At 41.2% G+C, this 15,481-nt stretch overlaps 1 protein-coding gene across 1 annotated transcript in view; it reads right to left on the reverse strand.

The window, feature by feature from the left end:
- Positions 1-3,338: 3,338 nt before the first annotated feature.
- CHRDL1 (chordin like 1) overlaps positions 3,339-15,481 on the reverse strand; it is a gene marked incomplete at both ends in the record, with an annotated part of 38,418 nt that continues 26,275 nt past the window's right edge. Inside the window, 6 exons of the mRNA XM_082322992.1 lie at positions 3,339-3,469; positions 4,723-4,812; positions 5,847-6,014; positions 7,751-7,945; positions 11,278-11,452; positions 12,775-12,842. Of these exons, the coding sequence (XP_082179118.1) occupies positions 3,339-3,469; positions 4,723-4,812; positions 5,847-6,014; positions 7,751-7,945; positions 11,278-11,452; positions 12,775-12,842 (827 nt within the window). The remainder of the gene's footprint in view (positions 3,470-4,722; positions 4,813-5,846; positions 6,015-7,750; positions 7,946-11,277; positions 11,453-12,774; positions 12,843-15,481) is intronic.

The raw sequence follows: 15,481 nt of genomic DNA on the forward strand, positions 1-15,481 counted from the left end.
TTTTGATAAACTGGTGTCTTAGGTGTACTGCTGAAGTCCATGGGGTTCAAGCTCACACCTGAAGCGTTAAGGATGCGGTTGAGTGCTGAAGCCTTACTTTGCACCCTGCCTGAGTCTTGAATCTGACTCTTCCATAGCTCAGTACCCGATGCCACAGCCGGCAGCCACGCGCTGCACCCAGCCGGGCGCGCGGGTTCAGGCTTTCTCCGAGGTGGCAGCAGCAGGACTGCACACAGGGAACCGACACCAAACATCTTGACCAAACAGCATCCATCATACACAAAACGCCTGGTTTTATTATCAACTTCAGAGTTTATTAATTTATCAAACCAGGTCAAAGTGATACAACAAGTACATAAATAAGTACCGTAACAGACATACATCCCATGAAGAGAATGAAAAACATGACACTGTGTATTTTGTTGTCTTAAGTGACCAGAAACTGGAAAAATGCAACACTGCATTTTACTAAATTATGCTTATGATTTTTTTTTTGCTTTCTTAAAAAGTGTTTATTATAAAATAAATACACAATCTGGATTCCACCTGTCCTGTCACAAATACAAAAAGCAGATTGCCGCCTCCTTAAAAAAAAAAAATTACAAACACTGTACACTTTCCACTTAGTCTTTTTTCACCAGCTACTGCTACAAACAGACGCCTGTGAGGTGAGAAATCAACTGCTGGTCTTCCCACCAGATCGCTACAGCTCCTCAGAACTTCTTCCTTACAATGTCTTTACCAAAGGAAGATAAGGCTAATTCATGACTTATTAGAAGATTTATAATAAAATTTTGCACTTCTGCGGAACATTTCAACCCAGTAGATGCCACGTGCAGTGGGTGTTGCGGATGCCAAACTGCTGCTTCTACAGTTACACTGCAGTAACCTGTGGTGCAGCGAGGTCTGAGGATCTCCGTTAGGCTACGCTACACCCTGCTCCAACACCAGGACAGGATTTACGGAGGCAGAGGCTCCAGTCCCGTGGAAAGGTGGTGGGACAGTCCACTTAGCTCTCCTTTTAATGAACAGGACTTCTAACGCCAAGTGCTAGTTAAGACAGTGCACTATAGCATGGTACCAGTGCTACAAGGTGCCCGCGCCCGGGCGCGGGCAGGGCCCCCTCTGAGGAGCGCTGAGGGGCTGCCCCGTGCCGGGCACGGCCGGTTCTGGCCGGTTCCGGCCGGTTCCGGCGGCCCCACCACAGGGCACAGCTGAGCCCCTCAGCGAGGCTGGCGGCGCCTCGGGGAAAGCGTATTTGAGAAAGGGCAAAATGCTGGCGGGCAGCGAGGGGTGAGGGGGAAAAAGCGTGAGAAACAGCCCCACGCAGCGAGGGCCGGGCAGGAGGGAGGAGGCGCTCCCGCCCGAGCAGAGACTCCCCTGCGGCCATGGAGGGACCATGAAGGATTTCCCTGTGGCCCATGGAGGCTTGGAAAGAGACCCCTGTGGTTCTTACTGGTACCAGGTGAGAATATTAAGTTCTTGCAAATCCATGCGGTTGCTGGAGTAGCTCCCTTTTTAGCATGTTTTCCTGTTATTCAATGGACCATGCTGAGTACTTGCTAGGGAGGGAAGTATTCCTAAATATTATTGCTCTCTGTCCAGGCCTAGGCACAACAGGGTGGTTATATACAGGCAAGATCACTAAGGACCTGAGATCACCCTATATGTATTCTCCTAATTTCCTTCAGCCTCTCCTTCACCTTCATTGCTCCTCTTTGTTGGGAAGCCCTGCGTTACATCCTCCTGATGGTGCAGGCAGCGCAGGCAGGACCTGGGTGGCACGAGGAAGCCTGGCCCTGAGGCCTGCGCTGCAGAGGGAGGCTGCCAGGGTTTGCTGCTGAAGACAAGGATCCCCTCAGGATGGTGAAGCTTTGCCTGAAACGGGCTGTTGGCATTCGGCACTGAGCTCTCCCACACCTTCATCCCGTTAGAAATGGGTATGCCCTGGAGTGCTGTCACTGGCAGAATGACAAACCTCAAAATCCTTGCTGTCGCTGTTGATTTCACTCCCTGTGAACACCCAGCCCCTGGCTCAGACCATTTCCATAAAGCTTTGTTTCCTTGCATGTGTTTGAATAGCAGTATTCCTGTCTGCTTGTGGAGTAGAAAATGGGAGCAAAAGCAGGCAGAGTCACTCGCTTCTTGGGATTTAATCCAACATCGCAGCCATGAGGCAGTGAGAAAACTCTTCAGAGAAAACATTTTTTAAATTATACTTCTACTCTTTCTGCAGATGAGAGCCACCCTTCTTAAACACACTGTAGACATGCTATACTAAATTTAACAGAATCTCTCAGATTTGTTTTTCCCAAAGATGAGAGTTTTCACAGAGCTGCTGTGTTCTAAAGGCCTGCTGTAGCTGTTTGGTGTTTGTCACGGGAGAGAGCTGTCTGTGAAGCGTCAGAATTGAGAGGTCACCCTCAGAAAAATGCAGAAGATTAGGGTTGTAACAAATCAGAACTGATTAAGGACTGTCGCAACTTTTAAGGAGTTATTAATTGGGAGGTTTAACCGTCTAGGTGTTTTGAAAGTACTGCAAGTACTTCACCACCCTCTGTCACGTCACTTTAGAAGGCAGTTTATCAGCCAAGACCACGTGTTAATAGGGCCCAGAAGAGTGAAGTTATTAGGGCTGTGATAGGGAGCTAACACTTCACATTTTTAGAGAAGTGGGTGGAGGAAACAGTGAAAACCACTTAAAAGCAAACATTTGCTCAAATTGCTACAAAAATATAGTGATCGCCACTAACACCTGCTGTTCAGTTTATGGACTCAGTTTGCTCAACTACAAGACATCATCCCAAAGGCAGGCTGCTTAGGAGTTTGTTAGTTCAAATCTGTTTTTTATTTCTCCAACACAAGTATTGTATCACTTGTATTTTTCCTCCACTACTAAAAAAATCCGTGAGTCATTTCAACACCAGAAACGGTATAAATTCAGCACAGGAAATAATGCTCTCCATAGCTCCTGCACATTTATGAGGTGTCCTTCTTTTCATTAGTTTGAATAACTTGCCAAATAATAATAATAAAAATGTTCTGTTTTCTCTTTGTAACTTGTAAAGAAATGCAACTCTGGGAAAGTACAGTCTCTCTTTCTCCTTCCCCCACCAGTAATACAGAGCCTCCTAGTCTTTTGGAGGAGATATTTGAACGGTTGACACAGACCACTACACATAAAGCAGCAAATTTGCTGTGCATGATGTGAATAATTACTGCATTATAGTTTTGGTTTTTAGGGCAACTGTTGACTTAAGCAAAATAAGCCTGCAGTCCAGCTGCAGATCCAAGTTTTCATAAGTTTTCTTGTGTTTCTCCCTCCAGTGCTGTCTCCCTTAACAGTGACCCTTTTCAGACTTTTCAAGGTACAAAACCTTTAACAAATCCTCGAGTTCAGTCCTGCACACTCTGCTTTCACACATTTGGCTGATCTGAGCTTCTCCCTCGCTAAATATTTTCCACTGGCCTGAAAACAAAAATACAAAGGAGACAGATACTGACTTAGAAAAGGGCATAGGGAACTTCAAAGACATTTACAAGCACTCTCCAGACCAACTGATTCACAATGGTCAAAGCGAGAATGTCCAATCCTCCCATGGAAAATACTCCAAGCATCTTACAATCACGTAACATATTCCATGCAAAATAACTTTGCTAAAAAAATAAACAAGGACCAGAATATTGTTCTTTTCTTTAATTAAGCAGTACTGAAAGCTGACCCTATTTATTCAACCATTTATGACGTTGGATGCTCTGCTTTATGACAGTGATGTGAAAATTTAATTCTGATGGTAAATGAAAGTATTTAAAAGTTGGCAAGTAACAAGTCTTAAGTGTTTCATGCACTGTGAACTCTGCCTACCTGTGTGTAATGCAAACTGTGTTTGCTGAATATTAATATTTCTGTACATTTTTGATAATGTTAATAGAAATGCCCACTGTCCTGGTAACTAGAATACTGTATTACAGATAACAATGACAAGCTTACAGAAGGCTGACAGCAAAAAATTAGGAATCTTTTTATATGAAAAGGTGTCTGCTTCTCACTAAGCCTGTATTATCAAGAATATATTATTCCTGGGAAAAATACTTCCTTGCCTAATTAGAGACCTCAGAAAAAATGACAACTTGTAATGCAAAAGAACTGGGAACTAAAAATGTCTATACCTTAATTCAACTATCAAATTAAGTGTCAGATGCCAAGCTGGATGAAATGCAAAAAAGAAATTGATTCAAGAGTGATAAAGGAATTGCATGTCCTTTCAAAAGACAGATTTTAATAACGAAGATATTGTTAAGAACATAGGAACGGCTTTTTTCAAATATATGTATGTAGGAGAACTCCTTTAATCATCTCTGAATTTCTTCCCTTCTAAATGACTTTCTAAGAAATTGGGGTAACTTGACATGTTACTTAAATAATTCCAAATTGTGCTGCTGTGCTGTCGTATTTCAGACTTATGGGAGTATGGTCAAAAAACAGCTGATCTTGTATTTTATCAAAATATAGGAGACTAAGAGAGGATGGACATGAACTGCTCTTATAGGTATCTACATTTTAAATTGCTGTGTTTTGATTATTTAAATCTAAACTTATAAAATATTGGAGCCATGTACTGGAGGAAAAATTAGTACCTCTGTGTTGAGTAAAAGAGAATGTTTTTCAAGGCTATGATTATATGGAGAACAGAAACCTGAAGAGGTCAGAATTTTACTTACTAGGGGTTGTCCTTGTTATCTGCTTGAAGTAAGGAAGTTCTTCAAATTCCCTCTTGGACACTTTTTCAACATAGAAGTGACGCAGAATCCCTTCAGCAAAAAAATGAGAAGTGCATGTTACTGGAAAGGTGCCTGTTGTTCTAAACCTGGGTTGCTCTCCTGCCTTTGTGTAGAATTACTGCCATGTCGAGTCACCTTGTGAAATAATTCTTACCAATTACGTGGATTTTCAGCCCATTCTTTTTTACTCGGTTTGCCACCCCCCTGGTTTTTTGCTACTCCCCTGTAAATCCTTCTGTGGATTTACGATTGCGGAGAGTTTGTGAGGGGGCGTGAGAATTAGCCAATTCTTTTTCAACATAGCTGAACCCTTCCTTAGTATGAGTAAATGTCAGATTACAATAGAAGCCAAAATCCCAGTGTCTTGGAGAAAACCATTATCATTTTGCAGCCAGATACCATTTTGCCAGGGAACATCACTGTCAAATCATCACAAGGCATTGTGGCTTCTTGAACACACACAGTAGTTATTAACCATCCGATCCTCTGTGACTCCTTTTCTGCTCACACTTTGGGCCTGGCTTTGTGTTTTAAAGTGCGTTCTAGAGATGTATCATTTCCATGTAAAGGGCTGCACTATATGAGGGTTTCCGATGAGGATCACATGCGTTCTTGCTTAAAGTAGATTAAGTAGATAGGATTTTTAGGAGGCTGGAGATAATTTTTATTATACTAAAAGTTCAGGATTTGCAGAAGTGCTTGGGCTTCTGAACGCTTTCCTATTTTTTTCTAATTCTACCAGTTCGTCTAGTAAAATATATTATTTCCATCCTTAACACATTTTTTTCCATATTCTAGACCATCATGGGTGTAGCATCCAACCTGTTTGTCATTGTGGTGACAACCTGTTTGTCATTGTGCTTTTGCTCACAATGAAGGGTAGGAGTTTGCAGCACTGGAGCTTCATATGTTATTAATGGGTTTTGTACAGCAAAACTTGAGTGTGTTGGAAGTGGCTGTAATAGCGATGTCCTGAATAGCCAGAATAGCCTGGATTTATAAATTGTCCTGGGATTTTAATAGAAGATGGCACACTGTTTAAAGAAAGAACTTGCTCAACTCACCTTTTCTAATTGTCCACACGTGTATTTCTATTTGAGGTGGCTTTTCAGTCTCTACTGCAATTTTTCTGATGGTTTCTCCTTCCTCTGTGAAAACGGATTCATAGACGGGAAATGTCTCTTTCCCACAGAAGTAATCTTTGTTGTCAAAGGTTTGACTTGGCACTTCTTCTGTTTAAAAAAAGCCCAGAACACATACTACAGCTGTAATGAAGTCCTCCAGAACTTACTTGGCAGCAAGAGCCAAGCAGGTTTAGTTTAAAAGTAGAATTTTCACTTGTATGGCTACTCAAATCCATCTCCACCCAAGCCCCAGACATTTAATAGTGTTCTATTCTGCTAGGTTCCGATGGCCTGTCTATGGTGGCAAGACAGTATTTGTGTTAGAATCCAGTTTCATAAGGAAATGAGCTGTGTAAAACCAGGTGGTCTGTGAGACTCCTCACAAGTTTTGAACCTGTTGTCCACATTTCAAGCATATTTGAAATAATGGTAGAAGTCTCAGAGGGAATAAAATAATTAAATAAAAATTGGTGGTTGGACAGAGTGATGAGACCCAAATTAATGCTTTGCTGAGGAAAAGGGCAGGTAGAACCTACAAGGTTTGCATTTTGCTTGGCAGCAGCCAGCTGGCCAGTGCAAGCCTGGGCTAGCCACAGTGCACTTTATCTCTTGCCCACCGGGTAAAGTCGTAGAGCATATAAGTAGAAATTGTAATTATTCTGTTGGTAATTGGAAGTTGGACAAGAATGTAAGAGAGATGATGCAACTCAGAAACTTGGACTGCTGTTTGTGGAAAAACCTAATAATTAATATGTCTCCACACATACAAGACAGGCTGCAGGAACAGGTTCAGCTTTCTTAAAAACTGGCACATAGAATCTCAAAAAAAAGGCAGTAACTTTCTTTTTGCTATTAAATTTTCTGTTGAAGCCTGTTAGCCAGGTTTTGCTGACTGTTCTCTTCTCAAATGAGCCCAATAAAAGTTGTGGATCTCTGATTCACAAGTATCCAAAAGGATCTAGATACACACCTCCTGCCTGCCTACAGCCACTGCATCGTGCTTTTTCCCAGTAAGCAAGGCTAGCAAGAGAGAATGGAAGTGTGCATTCTATGAAGGATTTCTATATACAACTGAACAACTCATTTCCTCAGAGCATTTCTGCCCAATGCATCACCAAACAAACACAGAAATGGGCCATACAGATTAGAAAAGAAGTTTAAAGACACAGAAGAGCACTGGATGCTCCTTTGTCCTTTATATCATACACAACATGGCTGGTCATTTCGCAGACCATCAGCAGATTCATATTATCAGATTTTTCACTAGTTGTAGCATGGATTTTAGTAAGTAATGTCTACATAAGTTTAATCATTAGTGCAGCATAGAAACAATGCTAAATTTGTGGTAAGTTAGTATTTATTTTAAGGATTAAGTTACATAACTGACACCAATCAATTTATAATCAGGGGTTTTGAATCCTTCTGGTACATTTTCAAAAGCAGAAATGATATTATCTCCAAGCAAATTTCACAAGCTAGAAAATGATTTGAAGGTTCTGTGGGCACTGCAGTGGGGGAAGGACAGGAGAGTCCTTTGACAGTAATGAACTTTCTATGTTTCTGTAATGTTCTCTTTGGAAATGAGTGTCAGGAAGTCATGCTAACAGTAGAGAGAAAGGCAGTGACTGATCAGAACGTAAGTGCCCCAGGCAGCAAGCCCCCCCGCCTTGAGGAACAGCAGCGAACAGCAGGGCTGGCCAGGCAGCTCTGAGACCTCTGCATGCACATCAGAACAACGCCACAGCTATTGCTACTTTCATCAGATCTTATTGTGACCAGAAGGCTTGAGCCAAGCCTCTTAACATGCACAGCAAAAAGGTGGTCTGTGATCAACTTTGGTTTACCTGGACAGACTTTACAGCATTTTCCTTCTACTTTCTGAGGGTATTTGCAGGGATATTGTTCTGGACAATGAATTTTCTTACATTCTTGTTTGGTGATGTTGCAGGTGCACAACACGCACTCTACGATTCCAAAGGCCCGGAGATTAGGATGCCAAGATTCACCATGTGAGTATGTTTTGCCATTTGAAACACAAACTACGAAAGAAGAGAAAAGGAAGAAAAAGTACAACTGGAAAAGGTATGTCCACTGGCTGCCTCTCTATGAATATTCATTTGATTCACGCGCATTTGTTTAAAGCAGTGTCTCTATACATCATTTGTTAGCGTCTCTGGCCCATTTCTCTGCTTGTTAACTTTAACTTGGAATTTTGCTACTAAAATGAGTCTGAGCCTATGATCGCCCTTTTCTGAGCAGTTTTGCCTTGATTCCAACTCTGCTGACACCAGTGTCCATCACTATTTTGAGGAGAACAGCGAAGGTGGCTGAGTCAAGTATTTGACTAGCTCCTCTCCAGTGCACGCATTTCAGTTGTGCATCATTAACCAGCTTATAAAACTCACTCCTCCTTCCCCTCCTAATCTCAGTCCACACACAGGTCACAGCCTGCTACGTTGGCTCTGGCTTCTAGAATTGAATTTGCAGATGACAGGATCATGACATTTGCTACTGAGCCATCTGCACAACTTTTCTTACCATTAGCTGAACACGGCTTTTGCAGCGAGAGCCATGCTATCAGCAGGATGGATCAGTGCCACCTGGGCCTTTTATTGCTCTTGCATGAGTTTCTGCTACACAACACACAGAACAAAGCAAGGGAATGTTGCAAAATGAAGTTTAATGTCCTTCATGGAAATACGTATGTCTATAGGTATATAGAGACATTTGGCTTTTGGAATCACAAGAAAACATTAACATGAAAGGATGCATTTGGGACTGAAATTTCATTCCAATAGCATCTAAGCACCTCAGAATATTTATTCATCAGTGCCCCTGGGAGACAGGGAAATACAGCTGACACAAGGAGAGTGGAAAAATGCATGCCTAGCGGAAGCTACTTTGGGTCACCTGGCAGTTAATGGGAATTATATCACTTTACACCATGTTTGCATTTGTCCTATAAACCTTGCTCCTTTCTTTTTAAATATTTTATAAACACAAAGAAAAATGCAAACTAATCCTAACAAGGTGAAAGAAAGGGCACTGCCTGATTTCTACAAGCAACTAAAGTGAAGCTGGGATATGTTGTAAATATTTCCAATTCTTCTAATATGCCATCATTTTTATTAATGCTTTTATTTGTAAAATATGTTCCTATTTTGCCTGTAACTTTCAAAAGCAATTTAATTTTTATCTGTAATCTGAAATTTACATCTAACTGGTAACAGATGTGACCAACTGGCTTATACTTTACTGAGTTACTGAGATTTATGGGGAGTGTTCTTTGCAATGTATTGTCTTTCATGGGGTTATGCTATCATTTGGTTTATAATTTGCTACTTTTTAACTCTTTCTTAAGGCATGTTTTTATTTTAGAGGTAGGAAAATGTTTTGTTTCTCAAATAAAAGCAAATAAAGTGTTATCTGTATACTAAGAACATGGGAGAAAAAACTATAAATGAGAAAACTGGTAAGTACTCAGCTGCTCAGCAGGCGTCTTACATGCTCAAATACTATATTATTAGTTATATTTATGCTGATACGGATCTTTTTCCCCAGCTAGAGTTCTCCAGATCCTTTATGGACATAAATATTTCATGATTTCTCCCTGACAAGGAAGGGACAATACATGACATTGTGTAGATACATATTCTCTCTGTTTTAAGGGTTTGTTTAGCACAGAACGGTTAAATAATTAATCTGAGGTAGCAGATGAAGCCTCCAGTAGAAGCCAAAACATGGCAAATAACTTCTAGTTCCCTGATGCCCTGTTTTTGGTGCTCTTCATGTTTAGAATGATAAATCTGTATCCCTGCGACTGCACAGTATTTGCATGTCAGGAGAATTGTTGTGTGTTTATTTTTTAACTTGTTGAAATGCGTCTCAAGGGGCATGTGCATTAATTAATAAAACACTTGTTAATTGCACAAGAACAAAAGAAAACACACGGTCAGCATTCCTGATTCTATCACGGGGATCTCTCAGACACTCTCCAGGCAGTGAGTGTCTGAAGTTGCGGCCGTTACTATATACTGCATCCAGAAATATGCTGTTCATCTGTACGTTCTTTATTTGCTGAAACAAATCATTTAGAAATTGCTTTGATGATGTCTTCATGTGTGAATTACATGTCAAAGATATTGCACTGCATGGAGATTCCTGCTCCTAGATGCAGCATAAAACACTGGCATGATCTGAATGCTTTTTCATGCTTGTTCAGGTGGATAATAAAGATCCTATGGCCAACATTCCTTCTGTTAGTTAATACCTTAAAAGATTAGTTGGCCCTAACACAAGGGCTTTTAACTCTTTGTGGGTAGTTTCTAAGTGCATACTGACTGGTATTTGTGGATAGATGCTGTTCTGAACATGCATTTTTACAGGTATTTCTTTTATGGCTTCTTAGGCCTGTTCCTGCAGACCTCTCTTCACTGAGGTACACCCACTGTGGGAACTGAGCATCCCACCCTTTTTATTGTACAAAACCTGCTGTCCCACTAACTGGAGAATTGATATTTTCCCTCTATTTTTGTCCTTCCTATAATGCAGCAGGAATATGGATTAGTCATCTCTGGATAAGGTTTGCCTTGGTTTGGCTCAAAGTTCTGCTGTCCCCATAATGTAATATGTCCTGTATTATATTATCAGAGGGCACTGAAGGATTCTTAGAGTGAGATTCATTACCTTGGTTAACTTTGCCCCTTTACAGCTCAGGCACCAGTACAGGCTCATTGCCTACTCTGCCCCTAGTATTAGTCATGGAGGACGAAAAGCACCCCCTGCATCCCACTGTCTCAGACAACTGGCTTAAGGTGGGGGAAGTCATGGTGTTGTCTTGAGAAACATTTGCTAAGCCTTGGAGGCAGAAAATGTCTTGATACTATGGCAAAGCTTTATGGTCTGAGATTTGCGGGGCAATTTAAACATATGCTGTTTACAGCTACTAAAGTTACAAAATAGGAGACAGTGTAAAGAAAATAACCACAATTTCCCACTGGACAAGTCACTGTGTGAACAAGTTAGTGAATCTAAAGGCATCGTGGTGTCCTTTATGGCACAAAGCACTCACTGCCCTGGTAACGGCTGCATGTGTTCTCAGAATTACAGAGCACAATACCACAAAGTAATTCAGAGAGCAACATGATAGTGTGGTGCCTTTGCAGAGTGAAGTGCACTGTTGTATACGCAGGCACAATTGATCTCAGTCGAGAGCTAATTTCGTATCCTTAAAAGCTTATTGCTTTTTGCCTCCCTGATTTGCATTGGGTCTCCTGATACCAAGAATCTTTTTCCAAGATTCTGCTGTATATTTTGAGAAGCTGATTGATTCCTGACCCAGAGTAATACTATAAGAAGTACTTGTCTTTACCTCGACCATGCTTATGCTTGTTGTTGATGACGATTTGTACTATCGTTCCTGAAGCTTGCTGGGGATCCGGTAGGACTCCACGGTTACTCCTGGCATTGGGAAATCGTGGAATGTTGATTACCTGCCTCGCAGAGCTGGGTGACAGGTCGTAGTGGGAGCGATGGTATGAGTGTCTCTGTTTGGAGACAGAAAGAGAGCAGGGAAGTAAATGTCTCATTCCAATGAGCATGGGGAGAGAGGCTGTACTAGAAGCTTAACACAGGCAACGAGAGTGTTGCCACTGCCATCTAACATCATTAAATGTAATAAATGGCACCACACTAAATGAAGGCCATTCAGGCTTTGCAGAGAGTTAACGCGGTAATGAAGTCATCTACACATACGCAGTTGTAACTCATCTCACCAGACTGTGTATGTCAGTGTAGGTGTCTTTATCTAAGTTGGTCATCTGAAGTCCTTAATCAAGTCAATGGACTTGAGGGGCAATTTTAGAACGTGACCTGTTGTGGATCTCTGTATCACGAGGAGATGAATCACAACCCAGAAGTGCCTATTTCGCTCCATGTATTAAAAATGGTGTTCAGAGCTAGATATCTACTTTACTGATGTCTACTGTACTTTAAGATTAGATGAGAAGAATTGTACGCCTGTCTAGTTTTCTTCATTAAAATTGCTTTCTACTGGGGCTCCAGTGGCAGAGCACATCCAGAACAACTGTCCAGCTTCTTGTTTGCTTGCAGCTTTAAACTGTCATGCAAGGGGCCAGGGTTAGCCTTGCACAGACTCAGCAGAACCTTACTAGAATCTGTTTTACAGACTGGGAAGTCTCATTTTATTTGCAAAGGAAAGCAGTAGTAGTAGTAATAGTAGTGTGCAGCGTGTTTGGTTGTTTTCAGAGAATTATTTTCCAAAATACCCATGGGCATGAAGGGATAGTGTATATTACAGCAGTTATTTTATAAGGCATGATTCTTCTCACTAATCCAAAACCCTACTGGTTCATGTATTTAGGTAGTGCACCTAATGCTTAAAAGCTCTTCATATTCTCTCCAAATGCTGTGATAAAAATAATCTCTTGAGGAGTAAGTTGTTAATGGATACTCTTAGCCCCAGATGTAGTGAAGCCCCTAAAGTAAATATATACATGTGTATACATCAATTGGGAAGTAAGCGTTTGCAATTATGGTTTAAAAGTGACGCTTGCATAGCAAAAAAAAACGCTGTAGAATTTTATTCTTATAGAGCATATACAACAAAGACCAAATCCAGAGCCTGCAGGAGCTCACGGGAGTTTATAATTCAGCGTTATTCACGAATTCAGGCTGAGGTTATTAAGGGCAGAAGTGGAAAGAAACCTATTTTGGGCTAGATTCACAGAACCCAGGATGAAGCAGTAGATATTCAGACCTGTTATCATCCTTTCCTCTTTTTTCCCCAATGTACTGGCAGGCACAGCACAGCAGGAAAATACGTCTTTAAATTGTAGGTCACACTTACGGCTTCCCTGTTGGCTGGCTGCCGGAAGATATCTCCATCGGAATGTTCCCATGATAATTCTCCATCTCCTGTATGTGACGCAGAGCAGTATCAGTTAGGGGAGTAATTGTGCAACACCTTGGGAGATACTTAGGGGAAAAGTCTCATCCAGCTTTACAGCCAGCTTTTGGGTTGAGGTTGCATCAGTGTGTAGAAGTGTCAGTCTGTAGTCTGACTTTATTGTACTAGATTCTGTAGAGATCAAAAGGAAGATCCCTTCCCAAACATTATGCAAACTCAGGATTAAGATTTACTATCAGATTTATGTGGCTTAACAATATGCTATAGGCAAGATAAGTTCCAGCAACCATTTGCTGGAATCATCTCAGGCAAAGGTGAGGAGACATGACTTAGCTTAGCTCACAGAGAAAGGCTAAATCGTGTGACCGTCCATCTACTGTGGGCTGAGGGAACCCACAAGCACAGTTACTGTTGCTCAACTAGCATGTGACTTCACTGAGAACTGAATCCTGAATTACATTTTTGTAGTCAGCTCTGAAGTGTAGCCATTAATAAATAATATTGTATTATACATAGCAAGAAAAAGTAAGCCATATTTTGTCCTGCACATTTCCTGTCCCCATATCTATATGGTTGGTTTTTCCCTCTTATTTATGTTTCATTTAATAAAAATTGCTAAGCCACGATTCACCCCCAGGTATGATTATGAACCAGGGAGGTGCTTTCATCTGTTTGTCAAAGATAGGCTGTTTCATAAATAGAAGTGATGGCCATGCTGAGTGCGTGACTCATTAGACAGAAAACAGCAGCTCTTTCAGGAAGGCAGGCACGTGCAATGAGTTACGGCAGGATGTATGAGAAGTCGGCCCACTAAGACCGGATCCCATCTAAGCTCACAGAATCCTATACTGGCATGTAGAGAGTACGGCAATGATCAGCACTGCTTTTTTGAACGAGGCCAATAAAAGTACTACAGAACAAGGCTCATAGCACTAAGGACGCTCATGACAAAGTACAGACATTCTGACTTGTCTTTTAAAGGAGAAAAGGTTTTGCTAGAGCACTTGTGATTTGTGCGCGTGATGCAGAAGTAATGAATGCTTTTGAGAATCAGTGTGAGGGACTTGTGGAGCCAGGCTCTGGTTCCTCACAGCCAAACATGTGGTTCATGGAAAGGAAAGTTGGAAAGAACCCTCAGTTTCTATTCGGGAGTAGTGTCCAGCTGTTTTCTTTGTAAAGACAACTTAATAAATACAAACATAACTAAGCATAAGCTACAGTGGAAATTATAGCAGGGAAAAATCAATTCAGGCTAGAGAGAGAATGTGGCTTTAAGAAGTTTTTAAAGATGTGTTTAGAGGTGTTCCTTGATAAGACAAGCCATGGAACTTGAACTGCTATCTGATTCTTGGAAATCTTGTACAAGAACAGGAGAAATCATTTAGTGTGGAGGGGAGCATGGAATTTATTCCAACCTTGGAATTCAGATACAGGTACAGATAAAACTGCTTTGCTAGTGGCTCAAAGCCTAGCTCTAGATGTGCCAAGCATTGCGCTGCAATGGAGAGCAGTACCACCACATCAGGAGCCTTACGTTAACAGCACAGATCACGGGCTTGGGTCCTCAAAGCAGGATAGCTGCTGCAGCAGTAGTGTCTGGTACTGGCTTGGGAGAGCCATGGTGCTGATGCCTCCGGTTCTGGAGTTAACTCATCCAGATTTAACTCAATCAGATCCATCATGGATCCACTACCTTAGTGCATACTATGGATTAGCATTTTATCCTCTACGCAGTTTATGAGAACTTTCTCCTTAACTTAAGGGAAAGTTGGATCCTGACATAAATCAGCTTTTGAACCATAGTGCTTGGAGCCTTCTCTAGTCAGTAGTAGAGGAATGAACAGGAAAATCAGCAAATTTTAATATATTATGTTAATATATTTGGCCATGCAGGGAGCAGAAACTGACTCACAGTTTCCTCCCCATGAGCTGTGCTAGATCTTGATGCAAACATTTTGTTTGGGTTTGCACTTCATAAAAATCACAGAAGGGAGATAAAACAGCTGATGCCATATTGAAAAGGACAAAGTTGATTACGAGATAAATTATCATTTTAACATTTTTAAATAAGAGTAGAAATAGACACTGGAATACATTAAAAAACCCCTACATCAGTGGAGACACTGATAACCCAATTTAATCTCACCTCTCATATGGAAATTCTAATGAATTTATTTCTCAGACTCTCTCTCTGGCTGAAGTGACTGATTTCTCCAGTGTAAGGCTAGTTTACAGCATAGCTATGCCCGATACTTCATACTTTGAAAGTCAGTTTGATTTTTGTAACTGGGAGAGGCTGGTTTCAAATACAGATCAAATAACTATCAGGGAACAGACACCAGGAATCAGATGCTTAGTAAGGATTTACTTTAATTAACTGTCAATGTATTACATTTAAAACAGTGTATCGCTAAATTTCACCCTGGGAAACTAGGACTATCACCTTGCCTGCTTGAGATCAGAAAGCTTTATAAGCACTTTGCCTGGCAAAATGTTTCACAATTTGTAAAGATACTGTGGAGTAACATGGCAAAGAAGCAGAGAATGAGGAACTATCTCCATGCATAGAGATCCTCATCTTTGCTCTGACTGAGATGATGTATGTATGCAGCACTTAGCATTGCCCTGCCTAGAGATTAGTTCAAGT

The sequence above is a fragment of the Platalea leucorodia genome (assembly GCF_965183815.1).
Source record: "Platalea leucorodia genome assembly, chromosome: 10".
In the NCBI taxonomy this organism is placed as follows: Eukaryota; Metazoa; Chordata; class Aves; order Pelecaniformes; family Threskiornithidae; genus Platalea; species Platalea leucorodia.